General features: G+C 50.2%; 1 protein-coding gene and 2 long non-coding RNA genes across 5 annotated transcripts in view; 2 read left to right on the forward strand and 1 right to left on the reverse strand.

The window, feature by feature from the left end:
- LOC141975629 (uncharacterized) overlaps positions 1–8,189 on the forward strand; it is a 33,890-nt gene extending 25,701 nt beyond the window's left edge. Inside the window, exon 4 of the long non-coding RNA XR_012635960.1 lies at positions 5,685–8,189. This is a non-coding gene — a long non-coding RNA (uncharacterized LOC141975629). The remainder of the gene's footprint in view (positions 1–5,684) is intronic.
- A 3,894-nt stretch (positions 8,190–12,083) lies between these two features.
- On the forward strand, positions 12,084–26,095 carry LOC141975774 (uncharacterized). Its single transcript, XR_012636006.1, has 3 exons — positions 12,084–12,314; positions 16,613–16,720; positions 18,460–26,095. It is a non-coding gene; the product is annotated as an uncharacterized LOC141975774 (long non-coding RNA).
- TBC1D22B (TBC1 domain family member 22B) overlaps positions 17,591–26,852 on the reverse strand; it is a 36,253-nt gene continuing 26,991 nt past the window's right edge. For all 3 annotated transcript variants that reach the window (XM_074936410.1, XM_074936411.1, XM_074936412.1), the window contains 5 exons: positions 25,367–25,473; positions 23,791–23,866; positions 21,158–21,285; positions 20,750–20,845; positions 17,591–19,615 (listed from right to left, as the gene is read on the reverse strand). In XM_074936410.1, the coding sequence (XP_074792511.1) occupies positions 19,487–19,615; positions 20,750–20,845; positions 21,158–21,285; positions 23,791–23,866; positions 25,367–25,473 (536 nt within the window). In that variant the 3' untranslated portion in view covers positions 17,591–19,486. The remainder of the gene's footprint in view (positions 19,616–20,749; positions 20,846–21,157; positions 21,286–23,790; positions 23,867–25,366; positions 25,474–26,852) is intronic.

The following is a 26,852-nucleotide window of genomic DNA, read 5'->3' on the forward strand; positions in this document are numbered from 1 at the left end:
TGGTGCTTTGCAGGGTCGGAGCTCTGCAGCCACATCCTCCGGGGAGAGTGGGATCATGCTGCTCCATTATCCCTGCTCCCTGTTTCCTATCGCTGGGATGGAGCAAATGCCCCAGCACTGGCTGTGCATCCCAGCCTCATCTGCTCGCCCCGGGGGAATTCACACTGGAGTTCATAGGCTCACCCCAAAGGCTTTCTTCCCATACCACGAATACCGGGATGCCTTGCCAGCCAGAACACTAACCCCTGTGCCTTCCCCTTTCAATCCCTGCTTCGCTGGAGGAAAACCTCTGGAATGAAATCACTCATGTTGGAATTAACACAGGGCCTGCCCTTTACTGGGATCAATCTCATTTGCTTTAGGCAGGTATTACTGGATAATTCCAGCCCTGGGGTTTTGGCCGTCCCTATGGGCCAGGTTGTGCCTCTCTTAATCACGGTGAGCAGCATCTTGCTCTGTGAGCAGCCCCATTGAGTTCAGCAGGAGAACTGGCAGGGTGAGGCGCTGGTCACTCCAAGTAGCCCTGGCCCTGGATGGGGTAGTGAGGAAAGAACCAACATCCTTATTGATTGAGGCTGAGCTTTGCAAAAGGAGTTAGGAACCCAATGAATTTTCGAGGGACGTAAGCATCCAATGCCCTTAGGCAGCTTTGTAATAATCAGCCTTGAATCTTAGCAGGTCCTCAGAGGAAAGATATCCCTGAGAGAGGAAGGATAGAATATTTCCTCCCTTGAGTCTCTCCAGGGCTGTCACCTGTGCTGTCATGGTGCCCCTGGTAGATCGCTCTTTGCAATGGGTGACGTGGGGCTTTGCTGGCCTTCCCATTCTGCAGAGCACTTTGTAAGAGAAGGGTCTCCACTGCTTGGCTGCTAAGATATTTCCCTCCGCTGGTCCAACACAAAGAGCTCCAGGGGCCACAAGTAACCCATTGGTCACTGCCTCATCAGAGACCACTTACAAACTGGGCAGGACATTGCAGCCCCACCGCGGGGACCTCAGTGACACACAAGAGTTTAGTCTCCTGAGGCCTGAAATGCTTTAGTTTAACCCAAGTCACTAGGGTCAGTGCAGGAGAAACAGAGTGAAATCGACGGGGTTGTGATGGGAGGTCGGGCGAGATGATTTGGCAGTCCCTTCTGCCCTGAAACTCTCTGGAACTGTGACACACACGCTTGGAAACAATAACTACGTAAGTGCTGACAGAAATCTTGACAGCACTTAGGCAGTCAGTGTGCTGCGGCCACTGTTGGTGATGTTGACCAGTATTGTCTCATTGTTTCCTTGTGCTTCCCTGCCTGTATCCACCTGTTGGCCTTTGCCTTTTACTTAAATTGTAAACTCTTTGAGGCAGGGACTGTCTTTTTGTTCCATGTTTATACAGCCCTAGCCCAGTGGGGACCTGGTCTAGGACTGCGGTTCCTGGGTACTACTGCATTACAAATAATGAATTATAATAATAAATCATAATAATGGCTGGGTGCTGTTTAGCAGCTGCCAGGTCTCACCCAGAGGTGGCTGCATCTGAGTGGTGGGCAAAGCAACCCTTATGCATGAGTTATATATTAGAATGACAGCCACGCTCTGCACTTCTCAAACATCTTTCCTTCGAGGATCGCACGCTGCCTTACTGTGACAGAATGCCTTCACACCTGGCACACTATTTTGTAATAATCTTTGTACAAAATATGCCTTGTAAGGTATAATTTGAAAACCAATAACTTGCTGATCAGTAATGTCATGGTGAAACTCCGGAGATTTTTAAATAGGGTCATCTAAGCTATTTTATCCAGCGCTCCGAATGGAAAGTGTGTGGGGCTCTCCCACGCCAAACAACCAATTCACTAAAAAACCAACCTGGAATAACAACAACAATGGTCTGGCATTCATGGCAACCCTACAGTAAACAAACCAGTGAAGGAACAGCAATCTAGATGCAAGACTAGCTGCCACAGAGCTGTAACAGGGCAGTGGGATTTATTTTACAGACAGAATCAGCATCTCTCTCGCTGATGATTTATAGCCCTGACAGCTCAGGCTTGCTCTGGCTAGAGTGAAGCAAACTTATCTGTGTCCATGCCCCTCTCTGTATCAGGAATTCAGTCTTTATCTGGACCAGTGTGGTCCAATGGATAAGGCACTGGCTTGGGAGTCAGGAGAGCTGGGTTCTAGCCCAGTTGTGTTACTAACTGAGTGTGTGTCCTTTAGCAAATCAATCTGCCACTCCCGCCTTGTCTCATTAGACTAGAAACTCTTCAGGGCAGGAACTGGGACTGGCTGTTCCCACTGTCACGCACAGCACCTTACACGAGTAAGTTAGCGTCTCTAGGCACTGATGAAATACTAACAGTGGCAGGAGCCCCCCAGACAGCTGCTAGGCGCTCTGCTGTCGTGAATGGGGCTGAATAGCCTCGATTCCTCATTTTAACCCGGCGCCTTAAACTTCCCGCAATGCGTGCCGTGTGGTTGAACTGGCTCAGCCTTTGATTTACTTCTGCAGCAGCTTCCCCAGACAGCTGCCAGGGTTGCCTTTCAGGCGTCCTCAGTCTTTTCTAATCAGCCTCACTTGGTTGGCACATCCGAGGCTTTGCTTGGGAATACAATTCAATTAAGGCTTTCACGCTTTTGAAATGGAAATTCCTCCACGAGCTGACGGGCCTTCCTGCAAGTGGGCTCTGCTGTACCTGACAGCAGCCTCCTGGGAGGTGGGGGGAATAAAGGAAACCCTGTTGGTTTCTTGGGAAGGGATTGGCCTGTCTCCTTGCAGCTTGACTTTCTGCTCTCCCTTGCCACAGAGCTCCGCCCATCAGCTCCTGAACAATGACACAAGGTCTCCGATGCATCTGGGAGGTGTCAGAGCAGGGATCTGATCTCTGCTTTCTGAGGGAACTCATGTCACAGCAGCCTCCTTCCCTCTGTCTCTCTGTACATACCGCAAAGGAGGAGTAAGCAGAAAGGGTCGGACATCAAGAGCAGATGGATGGCGCTAGCCAAGTTCTCTCCTGCCCCCACCTCCCTGCTGTATATTTCAGTCCTTCCCCCATGTGCCTGATCTCTTTTCAACCACATTTATGGCATTGGCTTTGATGGTCTCTCTCAGCAACTTAACCCCTTGTTTACTTCCTTCTGGTGCTATGGGTCGGCTTCAAATGCCCCACACAACCTTTCCTCCCAGGGTACAGCTCTTTGATAGCTTGGAAATCATCCAGGGTTGTTTTTATGCCCAAACATCCTGCCGCTGGAAAGGGGAGCAAAAGAACTCAGCATCTCCTAGAGAAAGGCGGAGGAGGCGGTGCGGTTAGTGATTTGTATTCGCTCCTCCTGTGGCTGCATCTAACGCTAAACTGAGCCTTTTCTACTGCGGCCAGGCACCAGGCTGAGAGTTAAAAGGTTTGCTCCCCCCAAACCCTTGAGCTGCCTGGAGGGGGCCGCAGCATTGGTTTGCTTTCCTGCAAACAAAAGGAGTTAGAGGGAGGGAAATGAATACTTGGGCTGCTCATTCCGAGGAGTTATTTTTGGCTAGTTGATCTTCACAGGTAGGCACATCAGGTTAGCTTCAGCTGCTCTGTAGCCGCCCCACTGAGCTGACAACGCCCAGACTACAGCCCCATGGGCCTGCATGGCACCCCATTGACTTCAGAGCTCATGGCAGGATCAGGCCCCAGAGTCTTCTGTATCATCCTCTGCCTACCTGGAGCCCCAGTTCGGATCTGATCCGAAGCCCACTGGGAGTCTCTGTGTTGACTCAGGGAGTGGTGTCCTGCTTCAGTGCACTTCCCATGTGGTACTTCAATATAATTGCACCTAGCTCTTACACAAGGCTTTTCATCCATAGAGCCCAAAGAAGCGCTTTACAAAGCAGGTCAGGATCATGATCCTGGGGGAACCGAGGAACCAGACTGGGGAAACTGAGGCACCAGGAGGTGAAGTGACTTTCCCAAGGTCGCCCAGTAGCAGAGCTGGCACTAGCACCCAGGTGTCCTGAGTTCTAGGCCAGTGCTCTGTCTTGTAGGCTACTCTGTCTAGTTTTGAAACTCCAGTGCCCTGGTCAAAGTCATTTTAGAATAGCCATGGTCCGTTTACCTGTTAGAGAATTATAGAAATGTGGGGCTGGAAGGGACCTTGAGAGGTCATCTAACCCATGCCCCCATGCTGAGCCAGGTTTAAGTAACCCCGGACCAGTGTTTCTCAACAACCAGTTCATGAACTGGCACCGATCCCTGAGATTTTTCTGACACAGTTTAGGAAGGCAGCAAGCTGGTCCCTGGCATCAAAAAGGGTGAGAAACACTGACCAAGACCATCCCTGACAGGTATTTGTCTAACCTCGTCTTTAAAACCACCAACCACAAAGATTCCACATCCCCCTCGGTAACCTGTCCCCGTGCTTAGCAATCTTTAGAGTTAGAAAGTTTTTCCTAATACCCAGCTTCAATCTCCCTGCTTGCAAAGTAAGCTGCTTCCTTCTTGTCCTGCTCTTGGTGGACATGGGGAACAATTGATCGCCGTTCTAACCCTCACCTCTTCTGATTGACACAGAAGGAATCGTAACCACGAGTTGATTCAGCACTTTTGATGCTGTTCTCTTCCTTGCTGAATTTCACTCCATTTGAGCCAGGCAGACGGTTAATGGCTTTGCAGCCAGGTCACCATTTGCAGCCCCGGGCCTGGCCTGATTTCATGCCGGGAATTTAGCATCTCAAGGAAGGGAGCTGTTCACTTTAGCACAGTTGATTTCCCCCATCAAGGGTGTCTAGTGCACAGAAGGAACAGAGCCAGGATTCTACCCACCGAGCTAGTGCTTCCCCCCTCCACCATCCTTAAACCAATAAGCATAAAAGGGGAAACTTCTCAAGTGTGTTTGACAACCTTAAAGTCCTTGTCAATTCAGGGCATTTGCCTCCATTCCGGGCAGCTGCACCTGTGTGAACCCCTAGTGCAGAGAGGCAAAGCTCTTTGCACCGATGCTCACTTTTGCTTGAAACTTGCCACCGCAAGGTGTCTCCTTGGCGGTCCCTCGGCCTCTCCTGTTCTTTGCCTGGGGCACATGTAGTTGTCTCCCGAGGACTGAAATGCTTTAGTTGAACTCAAGTTATTTGGGCTCAGTGCAGAGGGATTTAGCCTGTGCTATGCAAGAGGTCAGCTCTATGCATCTATGAAACGGGGATCAAGTCCCCCTGGTGCAAACGGCAGCTTTGTCTGTCTGTGTGAGGGGCTGGCCTCAATGCAGGTGCCACCAGTGGCTGGAATCGGGGCAGATCCCCATTGCAGCTGAGGCCTCGATATCATCCTCAGCATGTCCTTCTTGAACATCACCAGTAAGAAAGGCTCCATGGCACCAATTCTACCTTCAATGCCTCCCATCGAGACCCCCTGTCTGGCGCTGCCTCTGATGGATTTCAGCTGCTATACCCGCCTGGGGGTAAGCAAGTGATTCCAGTGCAGATTCACAAGCGGGAATAGACTCCAGCTTGCTCTTGCCTGAGCTCTGCCGGGTGAAGGAGCATAAAAGGCAGGAAAGATCTTATTTATCACTGAGGTCAGAGGGTAGGAGTGACCCCCACTGGGAACAGATCTGTTGGGTAGCATAGGGCCGTTTCTACACCGTCGCTTTTCAAAACAGAACTGCCCTGAAAGCGACAGAGGCAAATGCGTTAAGCAACGCGTCTGCTCTGCATCCCCTTGCAGCTCGCGGTCGTAGGTCAAGAGTGAGGTGCAAGAGGCAGCCGGAGTGCCGCAGAGAAGGTTGGAGCCGCTAACGGGGGCGTTCAGAGAGGATGCAGCGAGGTGGGACTAGACCCAGCTGTAGGATGGAAAGCAGCGAGGGGGTAACGTGGCCCAGGAGAAGAGCAGAGGGTATCAACAGCAGTGCAATAACAGAGGCGGTTGGGCCCCTGCAGCCAGGACATGGCCAGATACGGCAGAAGGGAATGCAGCCTAGCCACGGCCAGACGTGACCAAACAGGCCAGAAAGTGGCGAAGACGCATGCTGGGGACTGCGGAAAAATCCCCATCTCTGAGAGCCGTCTGCTCTCCCGATATCTGCGGCGGTATTAATTAGATAATGTGAGAGCGAAGCAGGCCATTAGCAATCAATTACAACAAAGCACTGGCAATAAATGCAGATAATTAGGCTCCCAAAAAGTAATTATGTTTGTTCCACTCCAGTGAACTTTTTATTTTAATAGTAATTAACTCCGGCTGGGGGCAGGGAGGGGAGGTTTTCATGACCTGCTGCGACCAGCCCAGTCTGCATGAAAAATGGAGGGTGTCTTCTTCCAGCTATGGACTTTCCCTGTTCTCCTTGAAACTTTTATATGCTGGAGGCCGCTCCAAACAGATCTTTTTTGGGTCACATTTTCCAGATAGGCGTCACCTAGGACGTGGAACCCGAGGATTTACCACAGATCATCAACATGCTCTTTTGCCCGGTCAAACCATCCCTGAAGTTTCCTAAAGCCTCGTGGGATAATTTACTTGGAGACATGGGCGGCAGCTTTCGTTGCCACTGAATGTGGCCAAATGAGGCATCTCAAGCCGCAGAGGGTGCTGCTAATGAGAATGCCATCAGCTGATTTATCCCTTTGAGTAGAGGAACTTCTACGACCCTGTCGCATGAGTCCACAGAGCAGCTGTCTGTGCCCCTGGACCTGTTCTCCAAGAGGAAATGTTTATAAACTACATTAATTTTTCAGGCTCGCCTGAGGAGCCAGTTGGCCTTTTGTTCACTCGTGCATTACTCAAACCACAATCAGCCCTATGACTGAGTGACAGCAACCTCTCTGTCTCTGTTTAAAAGAAACTCTACATCAAAGGGTATCCTTCCAAGCCAAGGAAGGCCTTCGTATATATTTGAAAACACAATAACATAGGAATTATGAAACATACAGGCTTCAAAGCAGCAACATCCCTTCCCCTGCCTACGAAACATCATGTGACCAATACAGCTTAACCGTCCCACCAAGAGACTTGAGTGAATTTGGTGTTGATGAAACGTGGTGGATTGACAGCCTTGGGCCCGTTCTGCACTAGAGATCTGAGCCATTGGTAATCTGACTGGTACCATTGCATTTAGGGTAAATTGGCTGAAATTGGCAACAAGGGGCCAGTCGCCGTGATGGGTGCGGCTGGTAAAGGTGGATTGCAAAGTCTCATTACAATTGAGAATGATTCGAGTAAACTTCAGAGGATGCACACAGCCACCTCTGATGTAAGACCTTCTTTAACTGTACATTCATAATAAGTCTCCCTTAACTCATGTGTTCAGTTTCTGTTACTTGAAAACGTGGTGTTAAAGTATAAATATTATAGCCAGTTACTTCATTCTATCATTCATTTATTATGTGTTGTGTGATGTTAAGTTTACCTAACATACCATGTAATATATAATCATTGTATGTTGAATAGACTGAAGTGCTAGGATTATAGACGTATAAGATTGATCAGTAATTAGAAGGGATAAATATGTATTAGGTATCTAAGTAAATAGGGCTGAAATGTGAGGCCTACAGGCTGAGGCCTGTATGATTTTAGCTTAGCCATACTAGGCCTTGGAATTAAGAAATGCTTGACATAAGTAAGTGACCAAAGAATAACCCGATGCCATAAGATTACAGGGGAAAAATGTACCAATGGGTGATATTGCGAAAAATTAGCCATAAGATTCATTTTAGATCACAAAATGCCCGAGAGGTACCTTTTCTCTAACACATGCCTTACCCGCAGGATGCAGGTTGCGCGTCAGTACTAACGAGAATAAAAGGAACTACATACAACCTATGAGAAATGCGGTACCCCAATATTCTTGGAGACACAATATGAATGAGGAAAAAGAGGGCTGACACTTTCACGCACAGGCATAGTCAGAATCACATTGAAAAAGAGGGTGCCCAGATTGGGAAAATTGAGTTCCCTACAGGAAAATTCCAGCAGGAACCATCCCTCTCCTGATGATCAATTAATGAGAGATCCATCAGACCGTAAGACTATCTAGGAGGATGTGAGTGTGACTGTAGCTATAATTTGTGCGTGGATATATGTAGGATTTATCAGTGCTTGGATAGTCATAACTTTGCTGGTAACTTTAATAAAATTTAGAAAGGCTATTAGACATTGTTCTTGTGACTGTCTGTGTTGCTTTCCTTGTTCCTAGAGGCTCTAGATCTGAAACAAGTGGCAGAGGTAACTTTCATTCTGTTGAGACTGAGACCATAGCCAGTGTAAAACGACATTATTAAATCCACTTTAACTAAAATAAAAGGTCACAATATCCCTGCATTCTGGTCTTAAACGATGGGAATCAAGCAGCATGGATACAATGCATCAGAAGAGAAGAAAGCATGCCATATAAAGAGGTGTGACCAAAGCATTTCTGGATCTCGCATCTATGGAATGCAGGTAGGAAGGACTCTTGGTCTCTTGACCCCTTCAGTATTTCTGTTCTTCAAAACAAGCACAAGGAATTATCACGTAGAGTTTACTAAGGGCCACGTTCTTAGCTGGTATAAACTGGGGCAGCTTCATTCTTCACCTCAATCGAGCATCACCATTTTACACCAACTAAGAATCTGGCCCTAGAAACATTGCTCTGATTCTCCACCCACACTGTTCACTGTTAGTCAGAACTGGAACCTGGAAGAAAGAAGAACATAAACTTTCCATGCTCGTTCATTTCTAGGAACATTTTAGTCTAGTCGATGAAACACCAGACACCCTTTTTGTGCTAACTCTTATGGCTTTTCATGATTAAAATGATCACCCCTTCCTGCTAGATACTGAAAGCATAAATTTCTTCCACTTATGCCTCTGAGAAGATTTAGAACATTGCGCTGCTGTGTCTGCAGGATAATTATTATGATTAAAACACATATATAACACTGTAAATAGCTAGCATCAAGTAGGTTCCTCTCCAGTCTTCAGCATTCTGATGCCGAACTGATTATCCTTTAAATTACATGTGGTATATAACCGAATTCTGTATCCACTCCCAGATCTTGATTGTGTCAATATTCCTGTCTAGATTTCCTTGCCATTCTTTATTTCTGTGCTTTGGAAAATAAGACTATAGTACTGTGCATTACCAGCTGAGGGGAGGGTACAGCCAGTGGTGAGCTGGAGCCGGTTCCCACTGGTTTGCTAGAACCGGTTGTTAAATTTAGAAGCCCTTTTAGAACCAGTTCTAAAAGGGCTTCTAACTGGCCAAAAGTGGCGCATTAGGTGCCGACTCCATGGGTGCTCCGGGGCTGGAGCACCCACGGGGAAAATTTGGTGGGTGCAGAGCCCCCACTGGCAGCTTCCTGCCCGCCCCGTGCCCGGCCCCAGCTCACCTCCGCTCCGCCCCTGAATGCGCCGCCCCGCTCTGCTTCTCCGCCCCCGCTTCCCGTGAATCAGCTGTTCTCGCGGGAAGCCGGGGAGGGCTGAGAAGCAGGCGGTGGCTTCGTGCTCAGGCCCAGGGAGGTGGAGGCGGAACGGAGGTGAGCTGGGGCTGGGGCGGGGGGGCGCGAGGAGGGCCACCCGCACTGCAGCAGGTAACCCGGGGGGGGGGGCGGCATGCCGGGGAACCGCAGCCGGCAGGTCGCCTCTGCCTCCCTGGGCCTGAGCGCGAAGCCGCCGCCTGCTTCTCAGCCCTCCCCGGCTTCCCGCACGAACAGCTGATTCGCGGGGGGCGGGGGCGGAGAAGCAGAGCGGGGCAGAGTGTAACTCAGGGGAGGAGGCGGAGGCGGAGTGGAGGTGAGCTGGGGCCAGGCGCGGAGCAGGGAGCTGCCGGTGGGGGCTCTGCACCCACCAAATTTTCCCTGTGGGTGCTCCAGCCCCGGAGCACCCACGGAGTCCTTTTGATGTGATCAGTCGGGGGAGCGACTGCTCCCCCTGTTCCCACCCAGCTACGATCCCCCGCCCCAGGAGCCAGAGCGACCTGCCGGCTGCTTTCTGGGAGCTGCCCCAGGTAAGCACCGCTGGGACTCCCCACCTCGCCCGCCGGCCAGTCCCTCTGGCTCTTAGGGGCGGGGTGGGCACCCATTATGGTGGCCCACGCGACCCTCCTGTCCAGTTCTGGGGGCAGTCAGGGGACAGGGGAGGGGGGGTGGATGGGGCAGGAGTCTGGGGGGGGCATCAAGGAACGCGGTGGGTTGGATGGGGCAAGAGTCCTGGGGGGCAGGGGTGGGCCACGACCCCCTTGTGTGGTGAGGAGAGACCGGTTGTTAAGATTTTGGCAGCTCATCACTGGGTACAGCACCTCTCTTAAGGTCTGGTCCACAATGGTTGTTTAATCCCCAATTCAGCTACTGTTTTTGCTGCACAAGTGCAAACCCTTAGCGTAGATGAGGTAAATTGCTATCAATCACTGTTTTCATCCATGCATCTAATACTGGTTTCAAGCAGGGGTAAAGTGCACCAGTGCAAATTGCAGTTTATAGCCTGTCTACCTAGGAGTTTGCACCAGTGCAGCTATACTGGGGGCTGTCTAGCAGTGGCTTAAACCTCCCATGTAGCCACGGTCTTTGATTCAGTTAGAAGCCTGGTACATAAATTGCCATATGCTGTTGAGACTGGAGAGGAACTAAGCATTTCATGTATCAGCTTGATTGTGGACCCCTTCATTTTAGGCTAATGCTAAACTACGTGTTTTTCCTTCTGTCAAACTAGCTGAATTGTTTACATGCAGGATGTTTAGAAGGTGCAGTAATTCGAGAGACACATAGTCTGGATTCAGAGTAGCAGCCGTGTTAGTAGGTATCCGCAAAAAGAACAGGAGGACTTGTGGCACCTTAGAGACGAACACATTTATTTGAGCGCAAGCTTTCGTGGGCTACAGCCCACTTCATCGGATGCACAGAATGGAACATAGAGTAAGAAGATAGATATATAGATATAGATATACATACAGAGAACAAGAAAAGGTGGAGGTAGCCGTACCAACTGTAAGAGGCTAATTAATTAAGATGAGCTACAAAAGTTTTTTTCTTCCGCTGATAATAGCTCATCTTAATTAATTAGCCTCTTACAGTTGGTACGGCTACCTCCACCTTTTCTTGTTCTCTGTATGTATATCTATATCTATATATCTATCTTCTTACTCTATGTTCCATTCTATGCATCCGATGAAGTGGGCTGTAGCCCACGAAAGCTTGCGCTCAAATAAATGTGTTCGTCTCTAAGGTGCCACAAGTCCTCCTGTTCTTTTTATAGTCTGGATTATTGTTCTTTTTATTCAAGGTTTGCCAAGTAGATACTGGCCAATTTCTCTGCCAAGACAAGTAATAGGGAAGTAAACCATCACCTGCTGGCTTCAAACAAGCCCTTTACCATAGTTGCTTTCAACCGGTGGTCCACAGACCTCTGCAGACTATGTCTAAGATTTCCAAAGGGGTCTGCACCCCCATTAAAATTTTTTTTAGGGGTCCGCAAATGAAAAAAGGTTGAAAACCACTGCCCTACCGCTTCCTTCATAGCGGTAACCACGTCAGAGCAGACCTGTTGGAACGCTTTGTGTCTCAGCCTAGTGACTGCTGTCGGACATAAAAAAAACCAGAGCTCCTATCCGTTCTACTCCAGCTTGCTTCTCATCCTCCAGCTATGATGGACAACCGCAGGAGAATACAGAAACCTTGGATAACCACCCTGGGGCATGTTCCACTCGTGGACTGCAACACCCACCATGCCACAGGGGACTGGGCACCCCACAGCTGACGCCCGCCTGATGGATTTTGCTCACACCACTTATAAAGGTTCTAAGAATAATCATGGGGTGGGCCAGACCAGGGCTCCATGTTCTGTGTAAAATCTGGTCTGCCCCTACCCAGCACGCTGGGGGCAGGTCAGGGCTAGGAGCATGCACCAGGCTCTGCCCCCTGCACCCCACCGTCCCCTGCTCCCAGCCATAGGGGGCTCTCAGGGCACATGTCCATGTCAGGCTCTAGCCCCTTCGGCGCATGCGTATCCGCCGCCTTAGCCCCAGCTCCTGCCCGAAGCACATGGCTTCGCTGGACTATGCTGCGCATGCGCCACCTGACCTCCGAACGGCCGCTCTGAGTGCGCACGCGCCTTCCGCTCTCGGCCGGTGTGTCTCTCTCAGCCCCCGTAGTTTTGACCAATTAGCGAGCTTATTGGCCTACTCCGAGTCACGTGACCTGTTAATCGTCGCTGGCCGGGTGCGTGACGCCCTGGGAGCCCCAGTCCCGAGATGGCGGCCACCCGCTGCCGGCGGTTTCCGGAGCTCTGCGAGGAGTGGCCGGTGGAGGAGACCAAGCGGGCCCGGGACATGGGCGCCTTCCCGCGGTAGCGGGGGCCCAGGCCTTCCGGGAGGGGGCGAGCACCCAGGTGAGCGCCGCGGGGCGGAGCGCGGCCGCGCCCCCAGCTGGGCCGGGGGGGCCGGGGCTTGGGCCCGGGGGGGGGGACAGCCACGGCCCGCGCCTCGCAGCCCCCCCCCAGCTACTTCCTGACACCTTCACCCCCTGCAGCCCCCCAGCCACCCCCGGGCGTCTCTCCCCTTCACAACCACTGCCCCACAGCTCCCCTGCAGCCCCCCAGCCACCCCGGGCTTCTCTCCCCTTCACAACCACTGCCCCACAGCTCCCCTAGCCCCCCCAGCCCCACCCCACCTACTCCCTGACACCTTCACCCCCTGCAGTCCCCCAGCCACCCCCGGCTTCTCTCCCCTTCACAACCACTGCCCCACAGCCCCCCTGCCCCCCCCCCGGCCCTCACAGCCCCACCCCAGCTACTCCCGGACACCTTCACCCCTGCAGCCCCCCAGCTACCCCCGGCTTCTCTCCCCTTCACAACCACTGCCCCACAGCTCCCCTGTCCCCCCCCCCGGCCCTCACAGCCCCCCAGCTCCCCCCAGCTACTCCCGGACACCTTCACCCCCTGCAGCCCCCCAGCCACCCCCGGCTTCTCTCCCCTTCACAACCACTGCCCCACAGCTCCCCTGTCGTCCCCCCCCGGCCCTCACAGCCCCCCAGCCCCCCCCAGCTACTCCCGGACACCTTCACCCCCTGCAGCCCCCCAGCCACCCCCGGCTTCTCTCCCCTTCACAACCACTGCCCCACAGCTCCCCTGCCCCCCTGGCCCCTCACAGCCCCCCCAGCTACTCCTGGACACCTACACCCCGTGCAGCCACCCCCAGCTTATTTCCCCTTCACAACCATTGCCCCACAGCTCCCCTGCTCCCCTGGCCCCTTACAGCCCCCCCCCCAGCTACTCCCTGACACCTACACCCCCTGCAGCCCCCCCCACCTTCCCCGTCACCCCCTTACACCTGTACCCCATACACGCTCCTTCAGGCACCTTGCCTTACATCTCTGCCTGCAGTCACTGCCCCCCCTGGCCCCTACACCTGTACCCCATACACGCCCCTTCAGCCACCTCATCTTACTCACTGCCCCCCCCCCGGCCCCTCACCACCCCCCCCTACACCTGCATCCCATACACGGCCCTTCAGCCACCTCTTCTTACATCTCTGCCTGCAGTCACAGTCTCCTCCTCTGGCACCCCCAATCACCCCCTTACACCTATACCCCATAAGCACCCCTTTTAGCCCTACAGCCACCTCTTCTCTTATATCTCTACCTACAGCCACTGCTCCCCTGTCTATTGTCTTTTTTATTCACATGATTAAGATTTGCTGGGGGGGTTTTCTTCAGTGCTGTCTGCTACACATGTGGGTTGCTCTTTGTCGCTTGTTGAAACATTTCCACTTTAATTATTAATTGGGCCAAAGCAAGAGGTAGCTCTGAGACGACTTCCTTAGTTCAGTGGTTATGGCACTGAGCTGTGATGTTGGAGGCCTTGGTTCAATTCCCACCTCTTCCTGCCACGAAGGAATTTGCTACCTAAGCTGTTTTGTTTTGTTTAGTTTTAATTAAGTGGGCACAAGAGGAAAAAACTTAAAAATGAATCACTCTTGTCCCGGACCCCTGTCCAGGCTATGGGAGATCCAGTCCCCCCTCTGCCAGGGGACTTGAACATGGATCTCCCACATCCCAAGGACCGCCCCCCCTGCCCGGTGGGTGGTTCTTAATTCAAGCCCCCTTCCTTTCTCAGGAAGACAATGGCTCCTATGAATGAGAGGGGATTTAAACAAGGACCCCCCACCTCAGTCACCTGGGAGAGAGGAGAACCCTCTTCAAACCCCTCCTAAGGGGCAGAGGGAGGACTCAAACCGGGATTGCCTGTATTCTGGGCGAGAGTCCTAGCCATGGGACTATAGAGTGATTCTAGCTTTTTAGTTGGCCCAATGAATAGTTTAATTAAAGTGGAACAGCCTCAATAGGCAAGACTGAGGGAGCTCCCTGTTCAGATCCCAGCTCCTCATCAGGCGGAGGGGGGAATCAAACTAGGGTTGCTAGCATCCCAGTAGCAGACCCTGCCCACTATGCTAGAGAGGGCTGCTCATGTTTGAGACTTGCTTGGGTCCAATTAATAGTGAATTAAAGTGGAACAGCTTCAATAGGAAAGATTGAGGGAGCTTGTTCCACATGAACACTGCTCATTTTTGCCCCTAGCATTGTGCAAAAGAGTGATTTCGTCCCATCCCAAGAACAAGCATGAAATAATCAGCTGGGGTGTGTCAGTAACCTAACTGCATGCTGTCATTTATAAGCCTGCTCCCATTATCTACAGAGTGAGCAGTTTTGAGGGCAAAGAGGCAAAACACTCCGACCTGGTCATCTATCAAAGATGATCCAACAGTCTTGGGAGTAGCTACGTCTCTGCCTGTTGATGGCTTTCTAAATTAGGACCATTACTTTGAATTCGTGGCATGGACAGACCTGACCTAGCCAGACAGATAAAGCACCAAGCAGTAGCTGACAAGTAGCCCTGGCTCAGTGTCATTAGCAAGATTTGACGGTGGGTAACTGCAAGACAAGGCAGCTGCACTTCTTCAGCGTCAGCAGCCTCTGACTCACTGGTATCTTTATTGTACTGTGGGGAGAAGCAAGCAACTCTGGATACCATGCGCGAACACAAGTGAGCAACTGTCACCAACAATAGCCTCCTTCAGGCAGCACCTGAAAGGTGCAAAGTATCAGTCATACATAATGGAATCATGCAACAGTTCAGTATCTTCAAGTGTCCCCTGTCAACAGGGGATGGGCAAGAGATAGCATGGGCCAGCCGGCTTCTACAGTGATGATGCTGCCACCTGCTCCAGCCGCCATCCTCCCCTTTCTGCAGTGTAGGTGTGTGAGTAGCTGTGCAGCGAGGAGATATAAATGCTGCAGGGAAGATTTGGGGGCCTTCGAGGCTCGCAGCTGGGACAGTGACGAGTGTAGCAAACGTGTATTGAACACATCAGAGACAGATTCTGCGGGGTGTGTTAGAAACATTTCAACTCTCTGCCACTTACTGAGACTTTTTCTGAGTGAATATAGCTCAAAGGAGTGTTGCATTAGACATGCAGCAGCTCATAGTGATATGTAGGGTTACATAAGAGTATGTGGTTATACTTTGTTATTCACACATGACAGTCTACAGCCCTTATAGAACAGTAATGACTCTTAGTAGAAGTAGTTTACATGTACTGTCCTTGTATTCAGTGATAGGACGGAAGCATCCCATGCACCACTACAGACTAGGGACCGAATGGCTAGACAGCAGTTCTGCAGAAAAGGACCTAGGGGTTACAGTGGACGAGAAGCTGGATATTTTGGGCTGTATAAGTAGGGGCATTGCCAGCAGATTGAGGGACGTGATCGTTCCCCCCATTTGACATTGATGAGGCTTCATCTGGAGTATCCAGTTCATCTGTGTCCAGTTTTGGGCCCCACACTACAAGAAGGATGTGAAAAAATTGGAAAGCATCCACCAAAAGGCAACAAAAATGATTAGGGGATTGAAACACATGACTTCTGAGGAGAGGCTGAGGGAAGAGAAGAATGAGGGGGGGGATTTGATAGCTGCTTTCAACTACCTGAAAGGGGGTCCAAAGAGGATGGATCTAGACTGCTCTCAGTGGTAGCAGATGACAGAACGAGGAGTAATGGTCTCACGTTGCAGTGGGGAAGGTCTAGGTTGGATATTAGGAAAAACTTTTTCACGAGGAGGGTGGTGAAGCACTGGAATGCGTTACCTAGGGAGGTGGTGGAATCTCCTTCCTTAGAAGTTTTTAAGGTCAGGCTTGACAAAGTCCTGGCTGGGATGATTTAGTTGGGGATTGGCCCTGCTTTGAGCAGGGGGTTGGACTAGATGACCTCCTGAGATCCCTTCCAACCCTGATATTCTATGATAGTAAGGTAATTACAATTGTATTATGTGGGTTTTAGACTTTTCTCCAGCTGAGCACATAACATCAAAACTATATGTTTTATAATTAGTTGCATAATGTCATAAAAATAGCAGACAGATAAAACTTTTCTCAAACCAGTCCATTCTATAAATGCCAAGATGTTGTGTGACTACACACTTTAGCTTTAACCGCAGGCCAAAAAGTATAGGAAAATGCATAAAATATATCAGCTGGGGCTAAAGAGTTTCCAGACGTTCCAAAGCAGTACTATTTTGAGTACATAGTTGCATTATCAAATGTATTTATAAGCTTTCTGCCAATTTTGATAAAAATTAAAACGATGCTTCTACAAGTTATGGCCCTCTTTGTGATTTTATGATTTTTTCAGACAGGCACAGGAAGAGAAGTCACAGGTAGCAGCAGGCTGGATGGCTCAGGGGAAGGGTGAGAAGATGGAATCTTTCATCTTTAAGGTCCTGCTTTGAACCCAACTCAGGTCAGTATTGGCCAAAAACTGTCACCATCTGAGGTGGCAGCTTGGTCTAGTAGACAGGGCTCTGGCGAGGGAGTAAGACCTGGGGCAGTCACTCCCCACTCTCCCTGTCTTGTCTCTATGTGCACGTACAGCGCCTAGCACAATGGAGCCTCTAGGGGCCACAGTATTAGCCACTTGGTAGCGTAATGAATTGGTCCAGGTGCCAGTGGGTATATATCCCCCAGACCATTTCCCACGCTGTACCTGTCTCAGCACTGGGAACTTTAGCTTCCGTGGTGTTTACCGCAGCACGTTTCCCCAGCAGTAAGATTCATGTGGAATCTTTAATTTAGAAGAGACGTAGGTTTTATGGAGTCTAGATTCACAGATGGTAAGTCCAGAAGGGACCATTATGATCATGTAGCCTGACTGACCTCCTGCATAACACAGGCCAGAGAACCTCAAGTATAGCAATGCCTGCATCGAACCCAATCATTTGTGAACTACAGCATATCTTTTAGAAAGACCTGGAGTTTTTAAAATCAAGACTGGAAGCAATAGAGGCTGTGGAGCTGGAAATTAATTCAGAGAAGAGAGGAAGCAATAGTCCATCTATTTGAAGTCCCTTAGTAAATAATAATCATTATCTTTAGCCCTTTATTTATATATATATATATATATATATATATAGCTTGTCGTCCAAAGACCTCAAAGCACTTTAGAAAGGAGGTCAGTATCATCCCCATTTGACAGATGAGGTACAGGGAGGTGAAGTGACTTGCCCAAGGTCACCCAACAGTCCAGTGGCAGAGCTTCACTTACACCCCTTCTCTCCCCCTCCAACAAATAAAATAGCTTCTGGCACACATTTTAGTTGGGTTTTTGTTTTTTAATTAGTCATGTTAAACTAATGACCATCGGATCGCTCTCTGAGAAAACAACAAAAGGCACACACAAAAAAAGTAAAGTCAGAATGCCTGAGACAACAACTCCAGCTTAGGAAAGCAACTCTTGAGACACTGGTTGGAGTTATATTGGCAACATGGCTCTCGCTTTTACGCTCTCACATCCTCCGGCCTCGCCAGCAATTGTTATTTGACTAACGCCACTGGGACTCTCTTTCCAAAAAGAACAACAACTCAAATAATAACCAGTGCGCTCTGGTTCCCAGGGGACATGCCGAGATCACCCCTTGGAGCGGGGGGAGGAACTCCCCCTGTGAAGAAATCGGCCCCAAGAAATCAACATTTGGCACTGAAATGGCGCCTTCCGCCAGGAATAAAATGTTACATTAAAACATTCAAATTTGGGTTTTTAAAAGCACATTGAGGGAAGGTCTGTGTGTGGAGGGTAGAGAGGGAGGAGTCGTGTGGGCATAAGCCATCTCCTCTGTTCTCTCTGCTCCCCAGGAGCGCAGACAGACGCACGAGAGTGCCCAGGCCTCTCTCTTCGTGGCCCTGAAGAGCCAATGGGACAATCCGATAGGGAGGCAGGAGAAAAGAAGCAGATTGATGCTCATTCCCCTTTAACAAGGATACTGCAGTGATGTACAGTAATGGCCCAAGCTGCCACATTATGGTGCTTTGGGAGAGATTACCGGAGTACTCTTCACAAGGGCACGGCCAAGTGTGGAGAAGGTTGGCCGACACCCCGCAGTGCACATCCCGGCTCTTCCAGGGGCTGCTCCTCCCCCATCTCCGCAAAATACCCAGCCCCTCTTGAAACTGATTTGTAAGTTTCTAATCGAGTTTTCCTAATAGGAATTCAACACTCGTCTCTTAATGTGCTAGTGCAGAAATGTCTACAGCTCGGCAACCCCGAACGCCAGAGGAGACCGGAGCCCTACCGTACTTGTACCTAGGCGGCCTTTGCACGCATGAGACGCATATTATAAATATAAAATCATATCTGCTACAAACAGAAGACGTATATTGTACATCTCTTACCCATATACACAAGACCACAATATACACATATGCCTTGGAGGAAGAGGAGTGTCATCATGGAAAGAGGATTTTAAGAGACACAGCTCCCCCCTGCCAGCCCTGCTGGGGGGTGGGGTGAGGGGCTGTGCGCACAGCAGGTCAGATCAGTCCCAGGAGGAGTCTTGTCCAGTGGACATGTGTCACTCAGGACAGTGCATGGATGGGCCAGTCTCCCTCACACGTGCACCCCCCACAACATGCATGCACCCATGTGCTGCATGAGAGGAAGAGAGAGAGTGCGCGAGCCTGTCTCCCGTTACCCTTGAAGTGCTGCGTTTCTTCAGACACTTGGAGCGAAGCTAGGCCCTGAAAGCTTTTTGCATCCTACAGCACGGCTGCCCTCAGAAAGGGTTCCACCCAGGCAGGTCTCTGGTAAGGCATTTTCATCTGGGAGTTGGATCAAACTGTGTCTGAGGAGAAAATGGACCCAGCGGGGAGCGTGTGCGCCTGGGTGGGCTAACAGGAGGCAGCAAGGCTCCGATGGCTGGTGACAGCCAGGCCTGCGGAGGCATCCAGAGGCTCAATCCTTGGCTCAGTTTATACTTAAAGCCCCAGAAGCTGCCACTCTTTGCCTCCTTTCCCCCCAGGCTCGGGCCACCACAATGGCATGGAATACTGATGGTCGTTTGAGTGGCACATCCACACACGGAGTGGCAGGCAGGCAGACGTAAGAGTTAAGACAAAAGTCGATGTGAGCTTTGTACAGCTAGGAGTGGCTCCTGGCCAGTGTGTCCGAGGACTTCGACGATGAAATGCCACAGTGATTAGATCAGGCCGGGGTGGGGAGACCAAGTCCTGGCACCTATCGGCGGTAGTGATTGGGGGCATCCGCAAACATGTACTTGAGTCTGTAGGCTTCAGCAAGGAGGAGTCCAATCTCTTCGTTGCCCCAGTGTATTGTTGGTAGGTTTTGTAACAACATTAGAAGACCCTGAAACAAGGGAAAAAGGGGTTCTTATTTTGGGAGGCAGTGGAGCAAGGATTCCAGCCGTAGGGCAAATTTAGATCTGGTATGAGCAGGCACAGCAGCACTGAATCATGATATGTTTTAGCTTTAGTATACAGAGCACTTTCCATCCATCAAAGTGCTTTACAAAGGTGGTCTGAGGGGGAAACTGAGGCACAGAGCGGGGATGTGACTTGCCCAAGGTCATTCAGCAGGCCAGCAGCGGAGCTGGGAATAGGACCCAGGTCTCCTGAGTCCCAGTCAAGTGCCCTGTTCATGCCTACCATGCTGCCTCCATGAGGTCAATGGAGTTGCACCTGTTTACACTAGATCTGAACATGGTCCTGAAGGCAGAGATAGAGATAGCTTCATCAGCACTGCACATACTCAGACACACACCTCACTCCTGCATGCTGGCGGCCACCCAAAGGTGGACAGTGGACTCTTTATTAACCATGGAAAATGGAGTCCCATCCCCCTGCCCTTCTCCTGATGCACTGAAGCCTTCATACCTCAAGTCTGCAGCACACAAGTCTTTATAGCGAACAAGCCTGATCTCAGCACACATGAAGTGCTCCCTCTTTATCCAACTGGAATTCACATTCCCTGGTCTATTGAAACGATTGCAGTGTTCAGACCCCGGCAGCAGCAAAACCTGCTTACCTAGCTCTGTGTGAGAGTTGGATACACACCCTGGTATGTCCCTCTTCAGCTTCCAGGCTGCTTCCGGAGGGTCTCAGAGCACTTGTCAGAGGGGCACTAACGGAGCCTCACAACCCGACTGTGAAATACAGCATTAACACTCCAGCTTTACAGATGGGAACCACAGCACAAAGACACACAAGGTCAGACAGTGAGTCTGCGGCAGAGGATCCCAGAGCTCCTGGCTCTGCCCTGTGCTCAGTGGTTATGGGACGGTCATGTGGAGGTCCTCCAGTCAGAGAAGTTGAATGGTGACACCTGGGTGTAGATTCTATGATCTGATCTATCACTTGGGTGCAGTCAACACGCACACAGCCGCATGCGATGCATCTCAGTGCTTGATGTTTAACCACTTACACGTAAACCACCCAACAGCGGCAATTATGTCGCCCGCCCTCCTCCCCACCAGGGATTCACCTGGAAGTCCTCCTCATCCAGGATCTCTTTCCGCCACTTGATCAGGAAGGCGGCACAGACGTATAGGTGGAAATGGGAGAATCCTTCCGGCTCCGACTGGAAAGGACACAAAACTCTGGGTCAATCCTTGCAGCAGAGTCAGCATGAGGATAGCACCGGCAAGCCCAGCTTAGCCTGCCTTTGCTCCAAGCTCTCCCCAGCAGGCCTGTGGCAGGCACTCAGGGCTGCGCTGCACAACAAGGCAGACAAGAGGAAGGAGCAGGTCACTTTGCTGCTGCTGCTGATCTCTCTGAGCGCAACAGCCTTCCTAGCACTGCAGCTGCCCCACGCCCACCACTGGGGAGGCTGTGCTGGGAGCCTGCCCGAGGGCAAAAAACGGGGAGGCTGGGAAGTTTTAGTCCTATGTACCTGGTAGGTGTCCCACAGGCGGATAGTGCAGCGCAGGGGGAGCTCCCTCATCAGCAGATTGTTCATCCAGCGAAAGGCAAACTGCAGGTATTCGACCTCATACTTCCTAAAGTGATTGTGTACCTGCTCTGAAACAGCACATTCCATTACACATTTGGATCCTCGTGGGGCCCAAGGCTCTGTGCCCTAATGCCCTGCCCCTCAAAGCACTTTCAGGACCAATCCCCTCCCCTGTCCAAATGCATTTCAACCCAATCCCCTCTCCCCATTAAACCAAGCCTCCTCCTACCATGTGCATTAAAGTCCCCTGTTCTGTTAAACAATGCCCCCTTCCACATGCATTTCAACCAAGTCCCCTCCCTTGCTAAACCTCAGTCCCTCCTATCGTGTTTTCTCTGGCCAAATGACTCTGATTTGTGCCAAACTATGCCCTCGCCCACATGCCTTCCAGCCGAGCCCTCTCCCCTGCCAAGCCATGACCCCAGCTGTGTGTCTTCCACCTGCGTCCCTTCTGCCTCCTAATCCACCCCACCAAAACCATGTCGCCTCCCACATGCCTTCCAGCCAACCCAGCCCCCTTCCTCGTCAAGCCACATCCATCCCAACTAATTCCACCCCACTTCCCCTCTCCAAACCAAGCCCCACTTCCAGCCCCTTCCCATGGTTTGTAGCCTCTGTCCTGATCCGGATACCATCTGGCACAACCACTGGTCTTTGGGAACCTCGTGGGGGAATGGGAGAGGAACTGTTACAGTGCAAGCCTGCTCTCTGCCTCAGGGCGTATGCTAGAATTCCAGAGGGAAATCATGTCCATCAACAGCTTTCACCCTGTTGAATACTCCACTTCTTCAAATAAAGACCCATCATATCACTGCAATCAGTGATTACTAAACAGTAACAAGTCACCAGGACCAGATGCTATTCACCCAAGACTTCTGAAGGAACTCAAATGTGAAATTGCAGAACTACTAACTGGTATGTAACGTATCATTTAAATCAGCTTCTGTACCAGATGACTGGAGGATAGCTAATGTGACGCCAATTATTAAAAAAGGCTCCAGAGGTGATCCCAGCAATTACAGGCCGGTAAGCCTAACTTCAGTACCAGGAAAACTGGTTGAAACTATAGTTAAGAACAGAATTATCAGACACATAGATGAACACTATTTGCTGGGGAAGAGTCAACATGGTTTTTGTAAAGGGAAATCATGCCTCACCAATCTACTAGAATTCTTTGAGGGGGTCAACAAGAATGTGGAGAAGGGTGATCCAGTGGATATAGTTTACGTAGATTTTCAGAAAGCCTTTGACAAGGTCCCTCACCAAAGGCTCTTAAGCAAAGTAAGGAGTCATGAGATAAGAGAGAAGGTTTTCTCATGGATCAGTAACTGGTTAAAAGATAGGAGACAAAGGGTAGGAATGAATGGTCAGTTTTCAGAATGGAGAGAGGTAAATAGTGGTGTCCCCAAGGGGTCTGTACTGGGACCAATGCTGTTCAACATATTCCTAAACGATCTGGAAAAAGGTGTAAATAGTGAGGTGGCAAAATTTTCAGATGATACAAAACTACTCAAGCTAGTTAAGTCCAAAGCAGACTGTGAAGAGTTACAAAGAGATCTCACAAAACTGGGTGGCTGGGCAACAAAATGGCAGATTAAATTCAATGCACATTGGAAAACATAATCTCAACTATACTGATAAAATGATGGGGTCTAAATTAGCTATTACCAGTCAAGAAAGAGATCTTCGAGTCATTGTGGTTAGTTCTCTGAAAACATCCACTCAGTGTGCAGCAGCCATCAAAAGAGCTAACAGAATGTTGGGAATCGTTAGGAAAAGGGTAGATAATAAGACAGAAAATATCATGTTGCCTCTATATAAATCCACGGTACGCCCACATCTTGAATACTGCATGCAGATGTGGTCGCCCCATCTCAAAAAAGATATATTGGAATTGGAAAGGGTTCAGAAAAGGGCAACAAAAATGACTGGGGTATGGAACAGCTTCCATATGAGAAGAGATTAGTAAAACTGGGACTTTCAGCTTGGACAAGAGATGACTAAGGGGGGATATAATAGAGGTCTATAAAATCATGACGGGTGTGGAGAAAGTACGTGGAGAAAGTAAATAAGGAAGTGTTATTTACTCCTTCTCAGAACACAAGAACTAGGGGTCACCAAATGAAATCAATAGGCAGCAGGTTTAAAACAAACAAAAGGAAGTATTTCTTTACACAACACAGAGTTGACTTGGGGAACTTTGCCAGAGGATGTTGTGAAGGCCAAGACTATAACAGGGTTCAAAAAAGAACTAGATAAATTCCTGGAGGATAGGTCCATCAATGGCTATTAGCCAGGATGGGCAGGGATGGTGTCCCTAGCCTCTGTTTGCCAGACGCTGGGAATGGGTGACAGGAGATGGATCACTTGATGATTCCCTGTTCTGTTCATTCCCTCTGAGGCACCTGGCATTGGCCACTGTTGGAAGACGGGATACTGGGCTGGATGGACCTTTGGTCTGACCCAGTATGGCCGTTCTTATGAGCAAACTGCAGGGGGTGAGGAACAAGAGCTGTGCACAGCAAGACCTCCCCCTCCTGCCTTGCTCCCATTTGGATCTCCTCACCACCTACCATCGATCCGGCTGACGAGCTCCTCCAGTGCTTTGACCTTCTTCTGGATCCCGGGCTGTGCAAAAGTGTAGTTATCCTGCAGGAAGACAGTGAGAGTCAAAGGCAGCAGCTACTGTAGTGAAAGCATCCCGGAGCTTGGAACCCAGCTAAGAGACCTGCTCTCCTTCTGCCTACTCCTGGGATCGCTGAGATCAGCTGTCACACTTTTGCTAAGAGTCCCTGGATGTGAATTGTCCAGGAGACAGTGTGTTTGGGGTGGTGGGATCCTCTGCTCTGGAATTCACTTCCCTGTTGGGGAAGCTTGCTGCCCTTCCAGGCCCAGTGTAAGCCAGACTCCCTGGAAAACATGAGCATTAGGGTTTTGCTTAGTGAGGCAGGGTGGTCTAGTAGTTAGATATACAGACTGAGAATCAGGAGACCTGAGGTGAAATCCTGACCCTACTGGGCCTTTTGCTGTAGACTTCCATAGGAGCAGGCTTTCCCGCCTGGATTCTATTCCCAACTCACGTTGTGACTCTAGGTGAGTCCCTCAACCCCTCTGTGCCTCAGTTTCCCCATCTGTAAAGCACGGGCAATTTTTTAAGGTGCTTTGAGATCCCCCAATTGGTGCTAAGTGGTAATTACTCTATTTTAAGCAGAAGGTGTTCGACTTTGATGTGTGTCTCATTGTGTGTTTTGTTTCTTGCTGCATACGGGGGGCTCAGATCACAAGAGAGCACACTTGAGAAATCTCTAAATAAGTGAATTTGTGTCAGGGAGCAAGGAAAGCGATTTGGAGCTTACAGAGAAAAATTCCTTTTTAATGGGGACATACATAGGCAGAGAACGAGAGAGTACTTAATTCTCACTTTATTAGGAAGGTCGATCCTGATAAAAGAGGAGAGTGTTTTTAATAAAGAAGACAGAGGACATCTGTTATTGCCACTTGTAAGTCCATGTGTCTTTGTGGGACCCTGATCAAGTTGGTCCGCAGGCCTGTGTGGGACCACAAGCCAAGGCGGGGGGTAGAAGTCTGCAGGAATATGGGGCAATGAGAAGCAGAGACGTGAGGAGCCGCACGTGACTGGGGAACAAGATGCATGAGAGATCAGAGAGCATACGCATGGGGACAGCTCTCATCAGAGAGGAGGGGTGGTGGATGTGGGAGTCTGTGTGTGGAGAAGTAGGATACCAGCCAACTGTTGAACAAGCAGTTTCAGAAGCCAGGCTAGAAGGGGGTCAAGAATAATCTCGGCAAAACAGCCCTGTGAGGAACGACCCTCATTTTACTGAGAGGGGACTAGACACAGATAAGTGACTTGGACAAGGCCACTGAGTAATCAGTAGTTGAGCCAGGATTAGAACTCGGAAGTTCCTAGCTTTGAGTCCCCAGCCTCTAAAACTAGACAGGACGCAGCCTGTAACCAGAGGGGTTAGGTACAGGGAGATCACTAGGAATGTCACTCTGATTGGGGGTGCGGCCTGAGGGTAGAACAGATGGCTACCCAAAAACAGAGGGAGGACACTGGGATTGCTACCTAAGGGAGAGGGAGGAGCAGAGAGAAATCTGCTCAGGCCCATTTCCCGGTGCACTTACCTGTATGCCATCCAGTAGTTTGCTCATACACCAGAAGCTGTCGGCTTCAATGCTCCGCAACACATCCTGAGACAGGGTCGTCACGTCAAAGTTCTCCACATCCTCTTCTGTAAAACAAAAGGGGGAAGAGAATCCAGAGGACGTGTCTCCAAGGGTGTGGGGAGAGGAGGAGAGAGGACACATGAGTGTCTCGTATCTTTAAGAGGATCCTTTAATGTGGAGGGATGCCAGGCTGAGTTCCCACTAGTGCCACCATCCTTGCTGCAAACACATTTCTGTGTTCCTGGTGCAACCTACCCTTGGCTTTGAGTCACTCTTCTGCTGCCAGGATCAAGGGGGAAAGGGGTGGGTAGAACTGGTTCTAGAAGCCAGAGCTGCCATGAACAAGATGGGTAACGAAGCTGTGCAGCACAGCAAAACATCAGCCCGGGAAATCTGGAAAGTCCAGTCCCCCTGCACGTGGATCACCTGTAACACAATTATGCTTTGTAGGGCGGTAGTGTCTATAAGCCCCAAGCGCAGACCAGGACCCCGTTGTGCCAAGCGCTGCACAAACAGAGAACAAACAGTGCTTACAATCTAACAGTGCACCTTACCGTGACAGGAGAGCGGAGCCCAGAGCTACAGTGCTATTCCCTAGATAAGCCAGTACAGACGCTCCAATGGCTGTGGGGTTCCTTACCAGCTCTGGTCCTACTGGCTAGAATACGTACCAACATACCATCCCCAGGCACCACATCAAGGTCCCCACAACCAACGAGTCGCTTCCTTGCTTACAACTAGGCTGGGCAGAATTCGATTTTTATGTTTGAGAATATTGAGGTTCATTTGTAAGCATTTTCATCAGTTTCAACTGTCACCATTGTGGGAAATTGGGGGGGGGAGGGCGGTGCCCAACAATAATTATCTAATGACAGTAGGCACTGAGATTCCCAAAGTGAAAGCTCTATAGCCATTAAAACACAAACTGTCAACATCACATGTTGGAATATGCAAAATAAATATCCTTAATCAACAAATCACGTGTTTTGACTGCCCATTTGCTAGCCCATGTGGAACAAGCCTAATTCAAAAGCCTAACTCCCTGGATTTTTGACTCTTAAGTTCTTAAGCAACTTGCCTAGCTCTGCATTTTGATTATTATTGATGGAAATATTTTTTGTGGGTTTGCGTACACTGAAATTGACATTTCTCTATATTTACCAATAAAAACCTGATCCATCCACGCCTACTTATGGCTCACCTTTAAGAGTGTTGGTGGTGTATTAAAGCAAAGTCCCTAAAGTCAGGCCTGCAGGTCCAAGAGGACCAGCCATCTCCTTGGATCATAGAAACAGTTTATCTGGAAGCTGGGTGGGGAAGATCAAGGAGACCAGGCTGGGAGGAAAAGCCTGTCCAATGGGGTATTTTGGGGGGTGGGGGAGTTTGCCCCATTTATAATCTTAATTCATCCCTGGAGGCCATGGGGATGGCAGGATGGTCACAC

Source organism: Natator depressus, chromosome 21 (genome assembly GCF_965152275.1).
Source record: "Natator depressus isolate rNatDep1 chromosome 21, rNatDep2.hap1, whole genome shotgun sequence".
NCBI lineage: Eukaryota > Metazoa > Chordata > Testudines > Cheloniidae > Natator > Natator depressus.